This window comes from Hippoglossus stenolepis, chromosome 11 (assembly GCF_022539355.2).
Source record: "Hippoglossus stenolepis isolate QCI-W04-F060 chromosome 11, HSTE1.2, whole genome shotgun sequence".
Lineage (NCBI taxonomy): Eukaryota > Metazoa > Chordata > Actinopteri > Pleuronectiformes > Pleuronectidae > Hippoglossus > Hippoglossus stenolepis.
In genome coordinates, this window is record NC_061493.1 from 24,228,803 (window position 1) to 24,252,625 (window position 23,823).

Genomic DNA, 23,823 nt, shown 5'->3' on the forward strand with positions numbered 1-23,823 from the left:
CACGTTGTCTATCTTTTATTTAATAAAACATCGGTTGCTTTCTGGTTTGAAACAGTGAAGAATTCTAACTTTTCTGGAAAACATCACAAGTTCCCACTGCACCAGTCGCTGCCACCACTTGGCCGACGAATCACCAAATTCTGTCTGATTTCAGGCGACAGGAGCGAAGCTCAGTGAGCAGATGCCTCCATCTTTGATCTTATATGAGTGGGGGGACCTCGGGATCGTCCACAAACCCTTCAGAGAAGCAGCAGTGAGCGGCGGCCGCAGGCGGAGCCGCCCCGGAGGCTTCCACTGGACCTTGTTTGGTTCTGTGGCCCGGCACGATGCTGCCGAGGTCGAGGGCGGTTCGCTTGCTGGGGTCCACGTCCAGCCACTCGGGAGAGTCCGGGTTTCTGTGGGTTGAAAACATCAGGGGGTGAATGAGGTCAGAGGCAATAACATCATATTCTTTATCATGACATAAGTTAACAGAGAATATAAATGACAGGTTGGAGGGGATTGTCATGAACTTACCATGACCACTGTTAAAACAAAGAAGAATTACTTTGATATAAAAGTCCAGCAACAATAAATGTGTTGTCATTTGCTCGTGTTGGATTGAATGTGATTGTACAAGGTCAATATGGACCTGATATGTCTGATGTGTGGAACAGTTAAACCCTCACACTAGAAATATGTCTGTGCATACGTGAGTTATATCACAGACTCAAACCTACAGACACTGAGCGGTGACACAACAAATTACCACATGTCGCACAAACTATGTTTAATATCCGGGAAGCACATAAAGTCTCTGTGGGTTTAACAAAGAGATAAATTCTGCTGTCATGAAAACACCATCAGAAAGAAGCAGATCAGTGTGTGTGTGTGTGTGTGTGTGTGTGTGTGTGTGTGTGTGTGTGTGTGTGTGTGTGTGTGTGTGTGTGTGTTGTCCAGGTGTTACCAATGTTGTGGGGACCTAAATCTGTACACACATACTATGGGGAATAAAGAATACAATTCATGTTTATATTTAACGTTTCTCTATTAAAGTTCTATACATTTGGTTGTACTTGTATTATATATATATGTATATGTTTACATATATTTGAGCCATTTGTGTCGTTCATTCTTATTTACGCTCTGTGAACTGATCACAGTCGAATTTAAACAAATTCACTGTTTCTACATTTCAAATGTGACAATGAAACATATTTTAAAATCTGATCAAACCTTTTAAACTAGTAAAAGTATGTGACATTTACTGACGCACTGACTGTTAGAAAATCTAATTATTTTAATTGGTTAAGTCGTTACTGCAACAGCACAAATGGACTTTGACCTTCAACCTTTTCACTGTAATAATCTTACTGCCAATTACACGTCCTGTGAGGCTGCTTATGTGTTGTATATAATGTAGATATATATATATATATATATGTGTGTGTGTGTGTATCAGTCTATCGAGTGGGCACCAAAGACAATATTAATGAAATGTGCCGACTGTCCAGGGGGAGCCTGGACATTATAATTTGATGTGGTGCACAGCAGCAGGACGCAGGAGGAGGAGCCACTTCATTTCTCTGGGGTTCTGACACTTGCTTATTGAGCGGGGAACAAAGCTGCGAGGACACGGACCATCTTCACTCACAGGAGCTCCACCAGGAGCTCCACCAGGAGCTCCACCAGGAGCTCCACCGCGGAGAGGAGAGTTATTTTCATTACTGTCCTGTGGATCGAGGCCCGTTTCTGAACTGAAGGTTTCATAACATAACGTTTTAAGTCTTTATCGTAGCAGGGTTCATTTTTATCCCCAGCAAAGAGGTGATGGATTCACTTTGTTCGTCTGCGATGGGAATGGATCCAGTGATCATTCACTCTGGAGCAGACACGCTGCAATGGTCACACATAAAAACGTGTTTTATTCGCGATATGAAGAAGTTCTACACGGCCCAGAGCGTAATCTTGTGTTTACCAGAATAACCATGATTTCTAACATGCTGCGATTGTTTTAGAGATGTGGCAAGAATAAGCAGCTGGGAGTCATTGGAAAGGGATCATTCGCAATGGTTTATGGGATGTGTAGTTCCTTCCCTCTCAAAACTATTATGCCGCAGTATTGTACCGTTGACCTTTTTTTAATTTAATACATATTTGTTGCTGTCGCCCTGGTTTCAGGATTGAAACTCTTTGAAGTATTTTCTGAAACGTCAATGGACGATGTACTTCCTGATCCAGAGCTGATCTTAAGGAGGCGCTCGCTGTGACGCTCTATGACATGAAACCATCAGATATAACTTGTATAGATAAAAGTGAGGTTGACAAAGCCTCTGTGAGTTATTTTATAAAGAATATTTTAGTTTTGATAATCTAACGACACATTAAATAGAAAGCGAAGAGGTGAACGATATTCTCCTCCGCAGGTTTTATGCGGCCTTGGGTTCGATTCTTTAACTGACACTGACGTTAAAGAAGTTGAATATGCTACTGATGAGGGGGTGAAGATGTATGACGTGTTGGAGCCGGGTCTAAGTTTGGCTCCAACACTCATCTCAGTTACAGGCAGGTGAACTGAATCGTCAGCACTTCTCTATGGAGTCCAGATGGATGGAGTCATTAGTCCAGGGCTCCTCCACTAACGCCTGCTCTGGTTAGGAAGTCCAAAATGTCTCCCTGCAGCCGGCCACCTGAGGCAAAGGCCTGCCGGTCGTCATCTCTCACAAGTAATGAGGTCTGGGGGCCGTCAACAGAGGAGCCACGTATCTGCAATTCACGGCTGATTATCACACAGAGGACATGCTGTTATAATGAGAGAGCTTCTGACTGGTAGCTGCGGCGGTGCAATATCGATGCAGCCAGTGCAGAGGTGAGGAGGATGAGGAGGATGAGGAGGATGAGGAGGATGAGGAGGATGAGGAGGATGAGGAGGATGAGGAGGATGAGGAGGATGAGGAGGTCAGGGTCAGGGGTTCGACAGCGAACACAGCGTTTGCTCTTAGGATGGATGATCAGGCCCGAGGAACACGATGACTGGGTCTGTGGGATACGAGTTAACTTCCCTGCAGAGGTGGGAGGAGTCGGCCTCACGTCTCTGTGTGTGTGTGTGTGTGTGTGTGTGTGTGTGTGTGTGTGTGTGTGTGTGTGTGTGTGTGTGTGTGTGTGTGTGTGTGTGTGTGTGTTCCATGACTCTATAGGTTCATGTAAATCTACTAATGTTGACCAGATGCTGATCAGAAATGAAGGATGAACCACTGAAATGATCAGTGATCGATTTGACCTGAACAGATGTGATCACTTTAGGTCCAAGTATTAAAAAGCTCATAGAAAACACAGGATCAAATATCACAGACAACTTGAGTATTGACTTGATTTGTTTCAAAGATCTCAGAAATGTAACTTCCTATTGATTTAAAACAAGTTTTGAAAAGGTTTTGACACAAGTGATTGATCCAGAGATTAGTCGATCGGTGAGAGATTACTGAGCAACAACTGTCAAACGTTCTCCGGCTGATTCTCGGCTTTCAGCTTCTCAAACGTCAGGATTTCCAGTTTTCTCTCAGTTTCTTTGTTTTATTTAATTGAATCTTTTAATAAAGAAAAACCCGATGATGTCACCTCTGGCCCTGAAGTCTGAATTAAACATATTTGTTACCTGATCAAATGCATCATTGAAAAATCATATTTCTTTGTGCGGCTCCAGCTCTTGAACCTGGAGCTCCTCCATCACTCTGCTGCAGGAAATATACCTCCACTGACCCTGACCTCTGACCTTTCAAAAAAAAAAACCACTGGGGACATTCTCAAAGGCGACATGAGCTGTGAGTTTCAGATAAGGTTTGAAATTACCTTTCATGACTCACACATCATTCTGCCTCGTGTCATCAAGCACATACACTGCAAAGCCAATCATGGCCTTAGAATCTGTGGGTGAGCCCGGGGTCAAAGGTCGCCCGCTTAATCATGTCCGAAAGAGGCAATAACTCAGCCGGCAGCGCTGCTCACCTGTCACCTTGCCTTGGTGCCGGAGCAGCTTAGCATTTTTATTGAATGTTTAATTTGAGGGTGCAGGATCTGGCTGCAGCTCTTCACTGTGTTGGATGAGGCCAGATGAAGGACGGCGGGCGGCTCCAGCTGATGAAATGGTAATGATGATGGTGCGGTGACGAGCGCTCGTCCAGACGGGGACAGACAACAGCACTGCAGACTAATGTCTTCATGAAGAGGGGGAGCTGCTCCGCTCAGAGCGAACTTCAACTCAGAGTCACTGATCCCTCGTCATGTCGAACCACGGACAGAGAGCTGCTGTTAATAATTTAACTGTTGATGGAGACATGAAGCCTCATCCAGAACTAATATCAGGTAACAGCATCGCCCGTGTTTCTGGATTGGCTGGTTTGAGCCCGTAGCTACATCTGAGCAGCAGAAGTGTTTTACTGCTTCTCCCAGTGTGATGCTGCCGCTCTGCTCAAGGTTATCTGTGGCCGCCACACAGTCATCAGCAGGGAGAGCGATTCAGTGAATCAACTTGTTCATATACAACAGGCCCCTGTAATGAGGACAACAGGGACCTGATAAGCCGGACGCGTGTGAATGTGTGCGTGTTCCACTCAAGGCCAAACTAAGACTAACACTGCAGTCGACTGAGACCAACACTTGACTCTGATAACCACACCGAGCTGCCTGCAGGCCACTTCGAATTCCTCTCAATGGGACAAACTTATTATTTCTCCCCGTGTTATCGTCCGTGACCACAATCAACAGCCATGAAAATAGAACAGTACGTTTTTTTTTACGAGACTAGAAGCAAACATGTTAATTCTCCTTCCTGTCCGAACATTATAACGACGCCTGCATCACAAATCTTTACCTGTTATTGTCCTGGGGCGAGCTGCTGCATCTGTGTGGACGCACACTGGCTGGACGTGGGACGGTCTTTGACACTTTGATTTCACCTTCAGCCTTAAAGACACAACAGAGGGGAATGTTGACTCAGTTTTTGCAAACAGCTGCTGCACTTTCTGAACTGTTTCCTGTAGATGTGGTGCAGGACGTGTCGGAGGATCATGTGAGGATCATGTGAGGATCATGTGAGGATCATGAGTGGCAGCTCTGTCTCTGCAGCATCACCTTCTGTCTGATGGCAGAGACGTTCCTTCCTCCACACAGGAGCAGAACAAACACAAACCTCGCCTGAAGTCAGTTAAATCACTGACTTCAGGGCCCCCCCCCCCCTCAGTGGCTTGCTGCAGTATATGTCATGAACGCCACCTCCTCCTTGTTAGCAAATGGGACATGGACTAAACCAAAAAAAGAGAATCAAAGTAGACGTAAAACAAATGTTTCTCTGGAGAATGTCCGTAGTTCAGAGCAGGTCTGAAAACAGCTTTAGTTAGTTTGTCACCCAAAGACTGAAACCTGAGACGTGACTGACAGCTAACACTGACTCACGATGTTTCAGCAGAGCCACGATCACTACTGACTCCAACACAAGATGCACAGGATGGCAGAGTTCCTACCCGAGGTGTGTTGGCTCTATTCCCCCTTTTCCAAGTCAGTCAACAATCAAACTCATTTCAATAAAGGTTAAAAAAAAAGTTTTACTTTGGCTCCTGGAGTGTTTTTGTGCACTTCTCTCTGCTCTGTAAAGTTTTGAGCGCTGCGGCCATGTGACTGTACGTACCCGGGGCATGGTGAGGACCAGGTGTCCGCTGGTTTGAGACCTCTGAGCCGTCGAGCTGTCCGGCCTCACTTCAGCAGGCAGAACCATCTGAAATATCTGCAGAGTAAATTATTCACAGCTTTAATTAGTAAGATTAATGCTCTGATGTGGAACGACGCTGTCCTGGTGTGTCAAATGACTTTAATCATTAGCGGGTCTTTTTATAGGTACGCTTTCCAGAAAGGACTCGGGAGAGTGACCAGAATAGCTCCGACTGAGAACAGTGGCAATCAGTCACCGGAACGAAATCCTGTGAAAAGCAGAATGATCCATGTGGGAGGACAAGTTCATTTTTTAATCTACTTTCATTTGATACCAAGGGGAAATTTAGGGGAAACCTCATCAACTTCAGGCAGCGAGAAGGAAAACTGACTCAGAGTCTGATGTGATATACTGTACACACCTCACGGATGACAGTGAATTCCCTCCACTGCTCTGAATGAGCTCATGTAAAGAAGGAGTTTTAAAGGCCTGAGTTGATGCATCACTGTGTAAATCACCCCACCCGTCCAATCAGGCTGACCCCTGGCATAAAACAACCATCCATAAATACACTAACGGCTTGAAGCAGGGCCGTGACATTCAGGACTCTGGCAGCGAGGGCCGAGCAGCTCCGGACCTGCAGGGCTCTGGATTTATAACTGTATCCTGGAGGGTAAAAAAGGGGACAAACAATGACACCTCTTGGATTTATGTGAGGCCAAACAGCTGTTTAATCAGGCCTAGAGGTCGCTGTGGTCTGTTGGTGGGAGATTAAAACCCTCCACACACGGTGTGGCGGACTGGACGCCTGGAGGTAAACCCTGTGGCTACGATGACGTGCACAACGGAGACTCCCTTCACAATAAAGCACTTCAGCAGATCTCGTGTGGGGATGAAACCTGACACGTGACGAACACAGCTCAGCCTCTGCTGACACCGAGTCCTCCACCTTTGGGCTGTTTCATCATGAACATCGACACTTTGGCTGGTAAACATTGGGATCTTCCACAGAGAGAATCTGTCTGGCACTGGACAGCTGCAGTTGTGGAAAATACAAAGTCACAGCTGGGAAGCGACTCCTGAGCAGGCGTAATAAACTCTGTCCATAAACGTATCAGCGTGTCCGAGTCAGATACAGGTTTGATGATTCAGCAGCTTCTGACAGCATTTCATCTGCTCTAACTCTGACTCTTCATCCATCACACTGCTACCAACTCAGCAGCAGGCATCGACCCATGAATTCACAGCGAGCTGGAACCCGATGAACCACGAGCACACGTGAACAGATCATCTCATTGGGAGGCAGGAGAGAGGCAAACAGGAGGTGTGATGTTAAAGTGACCAGAGGGCCGAGTGTTCGTGGACTCCAGGGGCCGAGTGTCCGTGGACTCCAGGGGCCGAGTGTCCGTGGACTCCAGGGGCCGAGTGTCCGTGGACTCCAGGGGCGAGGTGTTCGTGGACTCCAGGCCGAGTGTCCTGGACTCCAGGGGCCGGGTGTTCGTGGACTCCAGGGGCCGAGTGTTCGTGAGACTCCAGGGGCCGAGTGTTCGTGGACTCCAGGGGCGAGTGTCCGTGGACTCCAGGGGCCGAGTGTCCGTGGACTCCAGGGGCCGAGTGTTCGTGGACTCCAGAGGGCCGAGTGTCCGTGGACTCCAGGGGCCGAGTGTTCGCGGACTCCAGGGGCCGAGTGTCCGCGGACTCCAGGGGCCGAGTGTCCGCGGACTCCAGGGGCCGAGTGTCCGCGGACTCCAGGGGCCGAGTGTCCGCGGACTCCAGGGGCCGGGTGTCCGCGGACTCCAGGGGAGGAGTGTTCGTGGACTCCAGGGCCGAGTGTCCGCGGACTCCAGGGGCCGAGTCCGTGGACTCCAGGGGCCGAGTGTTCGTGGACTCCAGGGGCCGAGTGTCCGCGGACTCCAGGGGCCGAGTGTCCGTGGACTCCAGGGGCCGAGTGTCCGTGTGGGCCAGTGTCCGTGGACTCCAGGGGCCGAGTGTCCGCGGACTCCAGGGGCCGAGTGTCCGTGGACTCCAGGGGCGAGTGTCCGTGGACTCCAGGGGCCGAGTGTCCGTGGACTCCAGGGGCCGAGTGTCCGCGGACTCCAGGGGGCGAGTGTCCGCGGACTCCAGGGGCCGAGTGTCCGTGGACTCCAGGGCGAGTGTCCGTGGACTCCAGGGGCCGAGTGTCCGTGGACTCCAGAGGCCGAGTGTTCGTGGACTCTGGGGGCCAGTGTTCGTGGACTCCAGGGGCCAGTGAGCCGTGGACTCGGGGGCCGAGTGTCCGCGGACTCCAGGGGCCGAGTGTCCGCGGACTCCAGGGGGCCGAGTGTCCGCGGACTCCAGGGGCCGAGTGTCCGTGGACTCCAGGGGCCTCGTCTACAAAAGAAGGGTTCACTCTCCTGCGGACCAAGAGGTTTCTCTGGTGAATTGTGCCTCAAGTGATGAGAGGAGGTGTGAAGGAAGACAGACTGTGTGGTGGCACAGCAGTGATGTCATTAATTAAAGTGAATGAGTGGCAACGTGCTGCTGTTGATGCAGTGAGTGAGAGTGAATACGACAGAGGCGCAGTGTTGTGCAAGATATTATTAAAAACTATTAACCACTCAGTTATGTAACTGTTGTTTTTTTACTATATCACCGTCATTTGCTTTCACGTGTCTCTTACAGTTGATGGTTCTTATGGATCAGTGTCGCGTGAGCAGAAATAACGCTGTTGCTTTTAATGTTAATGATGGAGTGGATCAGAAATCTGAATCAATTCATCTCCTCACATCAGCATCGCCACTTTCCCGTCTCCAAAATGTTTGTATGCATAAGTTAACGTTTGTGTAAAAGTGCGCACATTCTCCCGTCAGGTTTGTTTTTCTAGATCCCAACGTTTGCGTGAGAGTGAAGTCTTGATCATATCAGAGATCAAGCTCCACTGTTTAGCTCTACCTTTACTTCAAGAGCAAAAAGGTGAGAGTACCTGCTGTTCACATCTTATCGTCTTGTTTCTGTCTCAAACCCTCATCACGGTTCAGAGAGCATTGACAAACACTTGTAGTGTAATGAGTGATAAATGAGCAGGAGGCTGACGGGACGATTCTATGTTGTGTAAACAGTACGTGGAGGCAGATGGTTCATCCTGCCGTGTGATGTTAACACTGGGCTGTGTGCCTGCTGCCGCCTGCAGACGGGAGGAGAAGATCTCTGACTTGTCGGCTACATCGACACCTCGCAGTGAGACATCAGAGCTGGGTTGTACGAGCGTCACTGAATGTGACGCTGTGTGTTTCTGCAGGAATTAGAAACCAACACGACCCGAGAGAAACACAATACAAAGCCACTCATCAACAGCGTTTGCAAAATATATCAAATATAACACTGACTGGTTCTGATGGTCTGGGCTAAACGCAAGTTTAACATGAAATATTTCCTTGGCAACTACTGCCGCAGTGCCTTTGAGCAAGGACCTTCATTGGCTGACAGCAGCGGTCTGTGGTTAAATGACACAGCTTGCAGTGTGTGGGGGATCAAACTGAGCCTGCAGCTTCTCCTGAAGAAATGAAGGCCTCTCTGAAACGTGGGTCGGTTCTCACCAGCAGAGATTTCTCTTTATTTATTTTATTGGTATTTAATATTCTGAGATGCTCCATCAGAACTGATTCAGCACAAACTGACTGGAAATAACTCGGTGATGGAAATTATGTCAACAAAGATTTAAGAAGTGTCTAAATCAGTGTTGAGGAAAACACAAAAAGATGTTCCAACTGAAAACAAAGGTCAACGTCTGCTCTGACGGCGGCTCACCGTACCTTTCCTCTGACGCTGACTCTGACGTACGTCGGCTGAACATCCACGTCCACGAGGGAGGTGTCCATGTGTCTGTGGAGGAGGGAGGCGGAGGTCCAGGTCAGTTGTATAAAGACACACAGGCACACCTGTATCTGTCTATGAGGAGCAGGCTGATTGGACCTGGGCTCGAACTACACAAACTTCCTGTCTAAAAGCATCGGCCTCAGAGACTGAGTACGAAAGGCCGCGAGGGCTTGAAATGGTAAAAACAGGAATGAGGCAGCATGCTGCACCATATCTGTGCAAGTTTGGGACTTTTCACTTTAATTGGTTCCCTTTCTTCATGTCCCGCTGATATCATTCTGCAGGATCCACTTACAGTATGAATGAGAGGTAATTTTCAAATAGTTAACTGACTCTTTTTTATGCAAAGTAACGAGTAACGACAGACTTTAATAACTGAAAATTACAAAACTGTTAAGATGGGATCTGCAAACGAGGAAACTTGTTTGGAACGACACACGTTTTCAAACTCGATTTGATGCAGCTCCACGTCAGTTTTACACAATCTACATGATCATAATTTTTCATATTTCCTATGTTAATATTGTATATTTAATTATTTATTAGAAGCATAATTCTATTTATTGTTATCTATCTTATAATTATATGTACGGCAGCTAGTGACAAACTTTAACCTTTAAATTATTGAACAAAATACCATCTATTAATAAACCTGCAGACTATTTCATGTCTAAATACAGATGGAAAACTATAAAATGATAAAAATCTGGTGACAAACAAACAGGCGTCTGTTTGTGAAACCCCAGTAAATGTCTCCTGAAAGGATGTTTGTATAAAGAGCTGTTGAGAGTTGGGTCTGGTTCCTACCTGTACACAGCCAGGTCTAAGACGACAGTGTTGCTCTGTTCGTCTTCAGTTAGACAGAAATCCAGCCTGAACACGAACACAGAGCAGAAGAGTCCAGACATTAAAGACAAGTTAACGTCTCAAGACTTCACAGGACTCGGCTTCACGAGCCCCCGATGAACAGGGGACAATGTTAACATCCCTGATGTGTTGACTGTGAAGTGAAGCACGTGGTCCCGTCCCCTCAAAGACACACACACACACACACACACACACGGCAGAAGGCCAATCCAGCACCAGGCTGCTAACACGACAACCACCCAGCAGCTGGGAGATTGTTCCTCGCCTCGCCATCCGAGCGGTTTGACCGAGCGCTGAACGAAGTAATATAACAAATATATTACAGATGTGAGGGGAGATTGAAAGACTGGGAAACCAATTAGCTCTCCGCTGTGTTCGCTGAGTGGAGGTCGATCTCCCCCTCAGTCAATCAAACGTACTGTGACGCTGCGACCACACAAACCCGCTGACGAGCTGTGATTGTGTTATTGAAACTGACTCAGTGAGTTAAATCTCACTTTAGAAGTTGGATCTGATCAGTTTGGATTTAATTCGTGATTTGATGAAATGAAAACAGGCTGAGAAGTCATGATTGACAGCTGAGACCGACTCAGGATTGGTCAAGTGCGTGTATGGGCGGGACCTGGATGCCACGGCTCCTCTCCATGATCACGACTGAACAGACTCTAAATGACGTCCTCACCACAAGATGGCCGCGTTCGAAACCCAGATACTTCGGCTTCATGTCTGAACAACAGGAGGAAGTGAAGACGTCCATCTTCATTTACTGTCATTGATCGTCTTCATGCAGAGTCGGCATTTCCCACAGAATTCATTCAATCCATGGCAGTAGCCGATGTGCACGTGAGCACCAACTTTGTGACTTTCTGCATGGACGGTAATAACTTTATAAACGACAGCAGCACGAGTGAGCATGCAACAAATTGTTCTGCACACAGCTACTCAGTGCAGCAACAGACCGAAAAGTTAGAGATCGCTCATGTTATTATGAGAAGTGTAACAAATTATAATATGTCACCGCCATAGTTTAGATAATTACTGAGAAAACCAACATTATCTGGCAACCCATGCTACAGGGAGGGCTTCGTGTGAGTGTTTGTGTGGCTGTCATGTTCGGTACATGTGATACTTCAGCAGATTTCAGCAGGAAAGTCAAACACGAGACGGACACGGTGATGAATCTACAGAATAAAGTCTGGGAATTAAAAATACACTTTTCCTTAAACACTTAAAATTGACATGCGACTGTGTTCGTACTTTGGCTCGTTGACGTTCATGACTCGTCCATCAGCGGTGATCAGGGTCCTCGAGGCCTTCGGCTGCTTCTCCTTCACCCTGCAGAAAAAAACAGCACAGTGTAAGTGTGTGTGCGTGTGCGTGTGTGTGTGTGTGTGTGTGTGTGTGTGTGTGTGTGTGTGTGTGTGTGTGTGTGTGTGTGTGTGTGTGTGGACTGACAGACGACAGCAGCAGAGTTATGGGGTCTGTGGGTGAAGGAGAGAACCACCTCCCCCTCCAGGAGGAGCATCCATAAAGACGGAGGCGACAGATGAGTGTACTTGTGTGTTACTGTCGGACAGACACACACAGTGTGAAGCCACAAACAGGAGACTCCGCCTTTGCAGCAGCTTCCAAATAAAAAAACTACATCTTCAAACAAACATTTTAAATACAAGTTTGTCAAATTTGACCAAACCAAGCCAGTATAGGTGGTGAACTCCTCCATGTGAGCAGAGGGGACATGGACCAAACTGTCAATGTTTGTAAAGATGTTTCTGTCGTTTCAGCTCGTTCTTCTCTCTCTGATGTTTGTTCAAGTGTTTCTGATCAGTTGGGTTTGAATCAGTTATTTAATGATATAAAACCAGGCTGAGACGTGATGATTGACAGCTGATTGACAGTCCTGACTCAGGATTGGTGGAGTGTGTGTGTGACCTGGACCTTGACTCTACGATCACTACTGCTCAGACTCTGACTCTATTATGTAGAGTTATTTTTTCTGGATAGTGGGAGGAAGAGGATCCAGTTTTTTACTAATAGTCTATGATCTGTGTGTGACAGGCTCATATCAACAGATTTGTATTGTCGTGTTCTACCCAGGAGCACCTTGAGGGGGGGGGTCCCTTGGCTGGAAGTGAATACACCTTTAATACACTAACAAAATCAAATGGGTGGCCACAGGAAAAAGACAGCAATGTCCTAAACTACTCAGATGCAGTGTATTTGTAAAGTGAAGCCACCTGCACCTCTGAGGCCGAGGCTTGACTGTGCTCTCATTACCATCTGCTGCACAACCAGCCACTCCATCAGCCACATGAAGCCGGCCCTGACACAAACACTCACACTGCACATACGTCCGTCCATTAAGCCCGCTGAGCAGCCGATGAATGAGCTGGCTGTGGAGGCGGGTGAGCTCTCAGCGCTCTGCTGGGGGTCAGGCGTCACAACCTCCGCAGCCGTACATCAGCTCGGCCGAGGACGAGCGTGACGTCGGAACAGCCTTCAATCTGCTGAGCTCAAGGAAGCTGAGTTCGTGTTGGTGTTGGTGAGGTGGGCTGCAGAGAGCCCAGCGATGAGTGTAAGTGGGGGTGTGGGGCCCAGTGGTATTAACACTCCATTACCAGGGTGGTCGTAAATGTTACAGTCAAACACTGATCTGCACGATAACGTGGATTCATTCAGAACAAGACACCTCCCCCATCCTGAGTCAACGGGTTCGTGTCTTTCATAGTAACAAGGGAGAATTGTAGAAGGGTTTTTATTATCTTGCTGCTAATGTGCCAACACCTGAGTGGTGGAATCGGGGCGGTTGTGGCTGAGGGGTAGAGCGGTCGTCCTCCAACCAGAAGGTTGGTGGTTCTTCCCCATCTGCATGCCGAAGTGTCCTTGGGCAAGATACTGAACCTAAACAGCCCCTCGTAGATGTTGAATGCACTAAATGTAAGTCGCTTTGGATAAAAGCATCTGCCAGTGACATGTGATGTAATCACCTCTGCCAAGGAGGTTATGTCTGTTTGTGTGTTTGACAGCTACACAATCACTACTGAACAGATTTCAGGAAGGACGGATCTCGGGTCAAGACAGAACTCATGTCACGTGGTGCATGTGCGTTGGGGATGAGTGGGGGTGCGGTGGAGGCCAAGTATCCACTTGAAAAGATCAACTGCATCACTCTGCCTCTGCATTCAAACAGCAGCTTCTCCTCCCGTGTCACATCCTGTTGACTCGTCAAGGTCAGCGTGTGGCTCTCTGCTCTATAAAACCCTGTTTAAAGGGTGTGTGTGTGTGATGGGGCATCTATCAAACTGCTGAGTCATGAAGACATCAGTGGTGACAGCTCCACTGCTGGTTTCTGAGGGGAGGACGATGTGTTCAGACAGCGTTCAGTTAGCCCCGTTCACAGTCCAGTCAGCAGACAGGCAGAGCTCCATCAGGAGGTGCTGGAGACACAGAGCTCAACGAGACAAAGGAGCAAACTCCCCCAGCTGATGGACACCATGAGATGTGACAGGCAGATCATCTGATCGTTTTAATAATGAAAGCACTGATTCACTGCAGCTCTGTCGGACAGCGAGTTGTTGCCTCCTGTTCCCAGTGATGACAAGTTGTTGTGAGAATCTGAGCTCCTCTTAACGACGATGCTGAGAGAAGAGCGAGTGTTAGGGGGGGGAGTATGGATCATGTGATCAGATGGAGCCAGTAGCTGCAGTGGTTGAGTTGCTGCCGCCCAATCAGGAGACTGGTTGTCGGACAGGAGATGCAGCTCTAACTGAAAGCTCTTTGACGAGGATGTGAGGTTTTTATTTGAGTTTTTATGGTTTGTCGTTAATCTCCACTGCGACTGTGTTGTTCTGTCAACAAATAGCTCCGATTAAAATCCAAGGAAATCAAGCTGGTCTCGTTTAAGCAACACGCCAGATATTACACAACGAACACAACTCTAAATACACTTCTCCCCCGTCCATCTCACCCGTGCATGTTAATTAACTGCATCCATTTATCCATGTCTCAGTTTTCCTCCAGCCTCAAGCTTTGGCAGCGTTTTGAGGTTCAGCCCTGCGACGGCAGGTTGGAGCTACTGTTCGTCCAGTGTGACTCCACCTCTCAGAGGAGCAGAGCAGCCATTAAACACAGAACTGTCTCCTGGCTGACCTCATCACAGAATCCACACCAGGAACAGGAAATTCATCTTTACTGACAATCCAATGACGGCACGACTGCATGCATCAAGTCAGCGCCAAGTGACGGCCGCACTGGGGAAACCATAAAAACTGCAACACCATATCCCCCTGGTTTTCTGCCTGGACAGCACACAGGCCGGGCATCTTTTAATAATATAGATAATATGGATTAGGATGCCAACTGCCACTGAGTGGCGCCGCAACCCTGAATTTACCCAAATCAAGTTTATCCAGAGCATAACCATACTTCTTATCAATAGAAAGCGATTTAGTTGAGGGTGAGTTGTGTCTGGTGAATTTAAAAGGTTGAATTCCTTTCCCACACAGAGATTCAGACAACATTCCTGTGCACAAAAAAAGATGTAAATAAACCGGGTGTGAGCCGCAGCAGAAGCAGGAAGACACATCCAGCTGCAGAAGCTGATTCAACCTCACGGAAACACAGGCAGCGACATCTTCAGGCCAATGAGAGAGTTTCCTGTGGGCAGGAGATTGAGCAGCGATGAGAGCACGGACTCAGCAGGACACTTACACAGTGTTCGTCATATATCGCTCAGCTATTTATGCCTGCATGGCTGGAGGTGTTATGAAAACGCTGTGAGTCAGCAGAGCGAGCAGGGGTCAGCGGGTCAGAGGAGGCAGAGGTGGATTTCTAATACGACAGAAGAATGAAAAAGTTAAAGAGATCTGTCACATGTACGGAAAAACATTTCTACTGCTGCAGATTGTTTGATCAAGACTTTACTGAGAAGCTGATTCTGATCTTATTAAAATGATTTCTTTGATTTATATTTGATCCTCTGTGGCTTCATTTCTTAAATGAATCATATGAATCCACTCAGTGGTGAACTGTGGACTATTGTTGAGATGTAGTGGGTTTCAGTGTGGTTCATAACAAATGGAGTCAGAAACCTGTAACTGAGATGTGTAGCTGAGAATCGTAATGTGGCCTCAGGGACGTGAGGTACGTGTCCTACTGAGGGACATTTCTTAAGAAGGAATCTGTCTCTTTTGGTCCATGGAGACGTTGTCCTATTTTGCGCCGTGAGGACATTGCACCTCTGATAATCCTGCTCTCGTCATTCATACTTTTTGTCTTGCTGAGTGTGAGCGGCAGCAGGAAATGAGCGTTTTATCTGCAGTTGAAGATTAAAGCAGGTTTTCCACCCACATGACCACTGAACTGCGAAGCCACATGTATTTCCAGATAAGCGTGTGTTTAACGAATCGCTGCTCTGTCCTCCAGCGGACGGACCCTCAGCAGAAGTGGACAGTCTGTCCAGTGACCAGAGGGCTGATGGTTTGATAATCACACCCAGCAGGAGGGTGAATCCCCCTGTGAGCTGGATGCTGCTATCACTGTCAGAGTGCCCTTGGACGGAGCCGAGCACTGGACCGACCCTGACGTCCCGGAGGAGCTGGATGAGTGTAGGAGGCTGCATGTGTTTATTATTCTGGAGATGTATCACACGCCAGGTTTATCTGTCCGCTCTTTAATCACGGTGACAGTCACGGCCTCGCGACGCCCACATCAGAACAGTGACAAACCCAAACTCAGTGACGACAACGACCAACACTTAGGAACAACTAAGAGGAACTCTTCATCACGCAGTGTGTGGTGTGTAGCTGCTGGCGTCTCCTCGTCAGTTCACTGTCTCACAGCTGCCGGCTGAAAGCACTGGTCTGACACAGAGGAGAAAAGTGTGTGTGTGTGTGTGTGTGTGTGTGTGTGTGTGTGTGTGTTACAGCGAGAGCGACTGCACAGCAAGAACTGGATGTGCAACACACACACCCCATTAACACCCCGGCAAGAGGGTCACTGCAAGGGTGAGCGTTAATTAGAGACATGGCGGGAAACTTAATGAGACTTGATCAAATCCTTTGTCGACTCACTCTGAGCCACGCTGCGCCTCGTCACTAACGTGCAGATTTGCTGAGGAGAGCGTCAGTCGTGACCGGCGATGAGTTCACATCATGTGTCGTACACAATGTCGGGGTCAGACGCCGCGGCCCAGAAGACGTTGGGCATCGGGCGGGTTCGGAAACGATCAACGGCCATTGAGTGAAACGTTCGCTCGGTTGATATCACGTAGTGTGGCACAACAAGTCTTTCTTTATTCTCTTTATTCTAAGAGATGAAGCCGTGCACAGATGTAAACACGAAGAATGATGTTGCTGGTGTCCCATGGTGGAAGTGTCTCTGCAGACGACATGTGTGTCCTTGTCCCTGCAAATCACCTGTAACCGCTTCCTTTCTGCTTCCTCTCTGCTTCCTTTCTGCTTCCTTCTCTGCTTTCTGCTTCCTTTCTGCTTCCCGCTGCTTCCTCTCTGCTTCCTTTCTGCTTCCTCTCTGCTTCCTTTCTGCTTCCTTTCTGCTTCCTTTCTGCTTCCTTTCTGCTTCCTTTCTGCTTCCTTTCTGCTTCCTCTCTGCTTCCTCTCTGCTTCCTTTCTGCTTCCTTTCTGCTTCCTCTCTGCTTCCTTTCTGCTTCCTTTCTGCTTCCTCTCTGCTTCCTCTCTGCTTCCTCTCTGCTTCCTTTCTGCTTTCCACACATAAAAGTGATGTTTATTAATAAGCTCTAAGGCTGGTTGGACGTAGGGCCACTCAGGTCTGATTCTGATTCTGAGGCTGGTTGGACGTAGGGCCACTCAGGTCCCTTGAAACGCTGCTGTCAGTGAGCACAGCATCAGGTTTCAGAGGTCAGCCACCAGGAAACACATTCATTCATCTGACTTTGATTTGTTCCATGTTGTTTCATAGTTGAACCGCAGTCAGCACACCTCATCACAGCCTCAGTAAATCACTCAGAATTATTGGCGCCCTCGAGCTCGCCCGCTGACTCGTTAGTCTCGAAAAGGAAACGTCAGAACTGAAACGTCTCTGTGAACCGGCAGCAGCTGATCGCAGCAGGTGAACGTGGACTGAGGGACCTGTGGACGCAGCCTCATCTGTCCTGCTAATTGTTGTGTCAGCCATGACCGTTATCAATCTTGTACCGAAAACAAATCAGACTGAGCTCCGCTGCGTTGTCGTCACGGTGACTGATCGATTTGCTCCCCTGGTGATTGGCTGAGGGATCTCCTGCAGCCTCAGCACATCTCAGGGTCGAAGTCAATGAAAAATTGTTAAATTCCTAAATTGAGTCACTGAGCTACATTACACTACATGGCCAAAAGTATGTGGACAGCTCTCATATTCTTTATTCTTCTGACTTTGTGTCAGACGTTAATTTGTTCGTCTTCATAGACAAACCCAAACCAACCCAAATTTGAAATAAGTTATTCTGCTGATTATTTTCATTATTCCTCTTTATTTATTTGTTTTATTTAATTAGTAAATTATCATTCATTAACCTTTATTTCTACATTAAAATTACTTGTTTTATTTGAACAACAGTCTCATGACAAAGTAAACAGCAAATTATAACATCTGATAATCTTTAACCCGCAAATTAAATCGATTATCAAAATAGATTTTCTGTTGATTGATTGATTGATTGATTGATTGATTGATTGATTGTCATTGTGGCTCCAGTTGGAAAGAACTTGAAGTTTTTCTGTGTCTGAGTCGAGGATCCAAAGACAGAAGGTGTCGTGTTTTTCACAAACTCTAAACTCTAAACAAAGTTTGAGGTTTTTCATAATGATTTGAGTCTTTTCCTTTATATTACAATAAACAGATATAAACGTAACTGTCCTGCTCAGAGTCGTCCTCTGCTCCGTCCTCAGTCAGGAGGACATCAGGATGTCAGTCCACTAAAGCGTCCTCATACTTATGGCCGGTGTGTTAGTAAGTTTTGCTCTGAGCCTCACGCTGCCTGTGCTGGATGATGACCTATGTTACACTGACATCTAGTGGCCGAAATAGTAAACTGCAGAGTCAAAATACCTCAAAGACTTTGACCTCTGACATTGTGACTGATGCACAATCACTGATCTTGAATCAGATCAACTTCCTAAACACCTACTTCTCCTTCGCCCTCCTCTTCTCCTCCAGGTGGCGATGAGTCTCCAGGCGAGACTCGGGGGTGAACGAACACGGCGTGTGCCAGAACTCCTTCTCCTGCTGCTCCTCATCCAGGTCGGGGATCGTCGCCCGCTGCTTTGTGTTCTCCTCCACCTCCTGGCTCTCCTCGTTCTCCTCCACCTCCTGGCTCTCCTCGTTCTCCTCCACCTCCTGCCTCCTCGTTCTCCTCCACCTCCTGGCTCTCCTCGTCCTCCTCCACCTCCTGGCTCTCCTCGTCCTCCTCCACCTCCTGCCTCTCCTCGTTCTCCTCCACCTCCTGGCTCTCCTCATCCTCCTCCACCTCCTGGCTCTCCTCGTTCTCCTCCAGCCGTCGACTACAAAGACAGAAAAGACTCAGTGTCTTCAGGTCGACACTCGGAACAGAGACATTTTGAAATAAAGCTGCAGTTATTTGACTGCCTCCTCTCGTTGAGATAAGTATGTCTGCTCTCAGGTGACAACTAACAAAGAGCTTTTCATTCAGCTCACTTACAAAATAATCTGAGACTAGTTTTACTTGAACAAAACCTGTTTCTTTCCATCTTTGTCGATTCTCTTCTTCTTCTTCTTTGTATTTTGTTTTGTATTTCATGAGGATTTATGGACCAAATTAATAATGGAGAAAATTATGAGGAGATTAATTGATAATCAAAAATACATTTTATTTTACTTATTCAGTTAAATTAAGTTCAATTTGTATTATACAGTGACCTTATTGTGGTATAATAGTGGTACTGATACTTGATAAAGTACTGAGGTCAGAGTTTGTTTCCTCTCGTATGATTCAAACCCTGAATCCAACATTTCTTCTGTGTTTTTCAAACTTTCCCAGGCTGCAGCGACTCCTCCTGCTCAGAACAATGACTTTGACAGGATGTTGTTTGTTCTCACCCTGTGTTGGTGTTCGAGCTGCCGTCGAAACCTCCTCTCCTCTCCTTGTTTCCTTTCTCCTCTCTTGCAGCCTTCCTCTGCACCTCCTCCTTCTCCTCGGCTCTCCTCCTCAGGAATTCTTTCTCCTGCTCTAACACTCGTCTCTTCACCTCCTTCAGTCCCTGTGAGGATCGAATCCTCTCCGATCGGCTGATCTCCGTCCCGTCCAGAGACTGAGGACAGAGTCAGGTAGCGTCTTACACCAGGACAGGCCCAACAGACTTCTAACCACCTGCTGTTTAATTCATTTTATCACCAATTTTGTTTCTTATTATGTAGCTATTGGGGGGGAGGGAGAGTTCATCCATCAGGACGCCTGTCTGATGTTAGGGGACTAAATTCCAGGCTGTTGATCTGACGCAGTAAAGTTACCTTGAGTTGTGGCAGAGAGGAAACCAGGAACTGTCTGTAGCCCTCGAACTCGGTGCAGGGGTTCCCGACCAGAAACAGCTCCCTGAGGTGGATGTTGTGTCTCAAAGACTCCGCGCTGCTCAAACAGCCGATGAAGTTCACCGTCAAGTCCAACTTCTGGAGGCTCTCGCAGCCTGAACACAACAGAAGCCGTGTGGACACGTTTGCCGGCAAAACTACAATTTAATCTACATTATGTTTTTTATTGGTTCAACACAATTGATTAGTTAACAGAAAATGATGTAACCGGTGAACATAGACTGCAAATAAAGATGGACGACACTTCTCCGACTCCTCCCACTATCTGCAAATGAAGCCAAAATATTCTGGATACGAACTGACTCCTGATTGGCACACGATCAGCCAATCAGGAGTCAGTCTCACCTGTCAAACATCAGTGAGATAAGAACGACCTGAAATAACAGAATCCATCTTTGACAAACATTTATTTAACGTCTACTTTGATTTTTTACTTTGGTCCATGTCCCATCTGCCACCAGATCATAAATTTCAATGAAATATAATCACAGTTATCTTTATCCAAACACCTTACTCTCTGTTTTTCATACTAACCTTCGAGGTTTTCAATGACTTCAATGTTGTTCAAAGCCAAATTCAAATACTCCAGTTTCTTCAGGCGACTGAGATTCTCTACATGAACAAATAATAAATAAGACGTGGAAGAAATTTCAAAACAAAACATGTCAGAGTGTCTGTGAATTAAACAATCAGGTTATCTCCGTTACAATCTGTCCGACTGCTGATTCAGTGTAGATGAAATTTAAATATTTCAACATTGAACAAATTTCAATGTTGTAATGCTGCATATAGATGTCACCATATCAGAGGGCGAGGTGTGTGATGTCTCACCCATCCTGGAGACCAGGTTGTTCTGCAGGTAGAGGATCCTCAGGTCCCTGCACCACCTGTCCAGGTGCTCGATCCTCTCGATGTCCTGCTGATGCAGAGAAACCTCCTCCAGAGAGAAGATCTCACAGTCGTTGTGCTCAGCTCGCCGCCGCACCATCTCCTCTGTGACTGGACGACAAAACACTCACATGAAACAACCACAGGTGCAGAAACCACCACCGACATTAGGAGGGAAGAGGAGCCTGCTGTCACATGACCATCACTGCTCCAGATGTTAAACTTCATTTAAAACTCTTTTGGGTTGTCAGTGTCTTTCGTCCTCCTCAGGGGCCTTCAGGCTCAATCCGATGATCCAGCGCTGGTTTATGAAACTTTAACAAACTGAACAAGCTGAACTGTGGAACCAAATCATTTAATTCTGGTTATTTTTATAATTCTGGTCATGCTCTGATCCGTCTAATCTGACAATCTGCTGTTCTATGTTTCTTGTTAATACTCGTTGGATCACTGTGCAGTAAAGATGGAGATAAATGTGATGAGTCAGGTAGTGGGGGAAGTTCTGGGTGAAGTTATCTGGGCTTTAACAGCATGAATAGTTATATAACGTCACTGTTGGTGGCGCTGTCACTACATACGGACTAATAGATCGGTTCAGGTCAAAAACCAAAAGTGACCCGGCTCAGTTTTTATTTTCTTTATCTTAACTTGTTTTTGATCATCACAAATCCTTACTTTAATTCTTCCTTTATTACTTTTTGAATGAAATTCATTTTTGTCTCACTGCCCTTCTAATACACAACATGGGTCAAAAGTGACCCGTATTCATTTCCTGTTATCTATATGTTTGCGATAAATGTATTTTATCATTTAATATTCTAAGTATTCATTAAATATCTTGTTTTTGATTAACACAAATCATATTTTTCCTTTCTTACCTTATAAACAAACGTAAATTGTGTATTTCTACATCACTTTTTCACACATGGGTCCAAATGACCAGAACAGTATGAATTCACTACAGAACACCTGCCATTCCTTTCACACAGCTGCTTCTGCACATCTGATGCATCTTATTTTACATCCATTACTAGTGAGAAAGAGAAATATGTACAATACTAACTAGCTGTTAGCCAACTAGCTTATCTTCTGGACTGATTGATATGCTTTTGAAAATATGCTTTTGATTTTCTTTATCCAGAGTGTTAGTCTGGCTGGTCCCAGTCATTTCAGACTTACTGAATGTCATAAAGATGCTGGATGAGGAACAGGATGAGGAAGAGGAGGAGCCAATTCTTGGTCTGGATTCTGAGTCTGAAATCTCTGATGCTGAGGATCTAGACTATGTTCCACAGGATCAAGCTGGAGTTGTGGGTGAGTCCTGGAATCCAGCTCTCCTGAATGAAGAAGGCTCCTTTGATGACATGAATGACTTTTCTTCCGTGACATCAAAGGAGCCTTCTCCTCAATGAAGAAGGAAGAATAAACTATAATAGAATATAGCAGAGAAACACTCGTGCATGAAATAACACAGGAACTGCACACAGGTCACTGTTGACCCAAGTTGTGCATGAGAAGCGGTTTGCATAGCTTGTGTATCAAAGGGTTAACATATTCAGAGTAATCGGTTTTTGATGGCTTGAACATACTCGAACATTCACCAAACTCCGCGGGCACATCAGGCCTGGTGAAAATGTACATCTTCTGTGGTAATTGGAAATGCTTGTGGCAAAATGGCTCAACAGCGCCCCCTAAAACGCAGCAATTCTGTCTGGTTTAACCGATCTTCACGAATCTGGCACACACGTGGATCATGGGGAAAAAAAGTCCCGCCAGCAATTTGATTAACGCAACAGGAAGTCGGCCATTTTACACAAGAGGTTCAAATATTACAGACTGTGCCGTTATGTACAAAATAAGGTTTTCAATTCAAAAATCAGACTACAACAGTAAGTCTATGACCGTGGCCAGTGCTCTCCACACTGATTTGACATTCATTCAGTTTAGACTTCTGTGCTGCTTCAAAGGACAAACTCTGAATATAACCTTTACTGTATCAAGGTGGCCCCACCTGGCCCCACCTGGCCCCCCTTAGCAGCGCCATTGCTACAAACACATCGTATATCTAAGTTAAATTAAAAGTGATTCATCTGTTTTAACTTACTGTGAACCATCTTCTTCCGTTTGTTAGCCGTTACCGTGGAAACCGACCTGGTGCTGCGTTCAGGTGCTGTAGGAAACTACTAAACACGTCAAATCTCAGTACAAACAACAAAATACAGCTATTTGAGGTTATTTCAATAACTTGTGTTATAATGCAAATTGTATGTTTCTTATTGAGCTGTGTACTTTACAGTGTAAATTATATTGGAAAATGAATTAATTAAATTTTTTTCTATTTTATTTGATCCTATTTTATGTCTTATCTTATCTTATTGTATTTGTATCTGATGTTATCTTATTTTACCTTATCATATTTCATCTTATCCTCTTATCTTACTTTATCTTATCGTATCCCATCTTAGCTTATTTTGTCTTATATTATCTTATCATCTTATTTTATCTTATCTTGTCTTGTCTTATCTCATCTTATCTTATTATAACCTTTACATTATCTTATCCTATCTTGTTTTATCTTATCTTATCTTATTAAAACCTTTACTATCTTATCCTATCTTGTTTTATCTTATCTTATCTTTTCAGTAACAGTAGAATAAAGATAAACATTGTTTCTTTCCACACTGTTTAAATTGTGCCATCCAAACCAATTCCTTCCAAGATGATGGATAAAAGGGGAAATGAACGGAATCATTTGTTCGGTGACGTTTCTCTTTTTAATCTAAATCTTTTACAAGCGGCACGTGAATGCACCATGTCGTGATTGCTCTTTTATTTTGAAAGTAGCGTTCCGGAAGTGTCTTCCTGGAGGGGACCAGCCACCGACAACAAACAGCAGCGTCTCTCCGCCGGACAGCCGCCCCCCCCACCCCGCTCGGTGCACAGACACCGGGTCCCCTCGCGCTGCTCTC

At 46.2% G+C, this 23,823-nt stretch overlaps 1 protein-coding gene across 1 annotated transcript; it reads right to left on the reverse strand.

The window, feature by feature from the left end:
- On the reverse strand, positions 1-23,782 carry dnaaf11 (dynein axonemal assembly factor 11). The gene is made up of 13 exons (XM_047342108.1): positions 23,666-23,782; positions 22,959-23,034; positions 20,798-20,965; positions 20,501-20,578; positions 19,889-20,061; positions 19,478-19,689; positions 18,549-18,770; positions 11,663-11,740; positions 10,346-10,411; positions 9,475-9,544; positions 5,663-5,758; positions 4,850-4,941; positions 1-395 (listed from the first exon to the last, which is right to left on the reverse strand). The coding sequence occupies exons 1-13, from the start codon at positions 23,666-23,668 to the stop codon at positions 200-202; spliced, it is 1,530 nt and encodes a 509-aa protein (XP_047198064.1). The 5' UTR covers positions 23,669-23,782; the 3' UTR covers positions 1-199.
- Between the last annotated feature and the right edge of the window lie 41 nt (positions 23,783-23,823).

Coding starts and splice junctions, on each gene's coding strand:
- dnaaf11 (XM_047342108.1), bottom strand. Junction 18,771..19,477: donor AGCTCGAACACCAACACAGG/GTGAGAACAAAC, acceptor GAGGTGGAGGAG/AACGAGGAGGCAGGAGGTGG. Junction 5,759..9,474: donor GAGTCAGCGTCAGAGGAAAG/GTACGGTGAGCC, acceptor TTTACTCTGCAG/ATATTTCAGATGGTTCTGCC.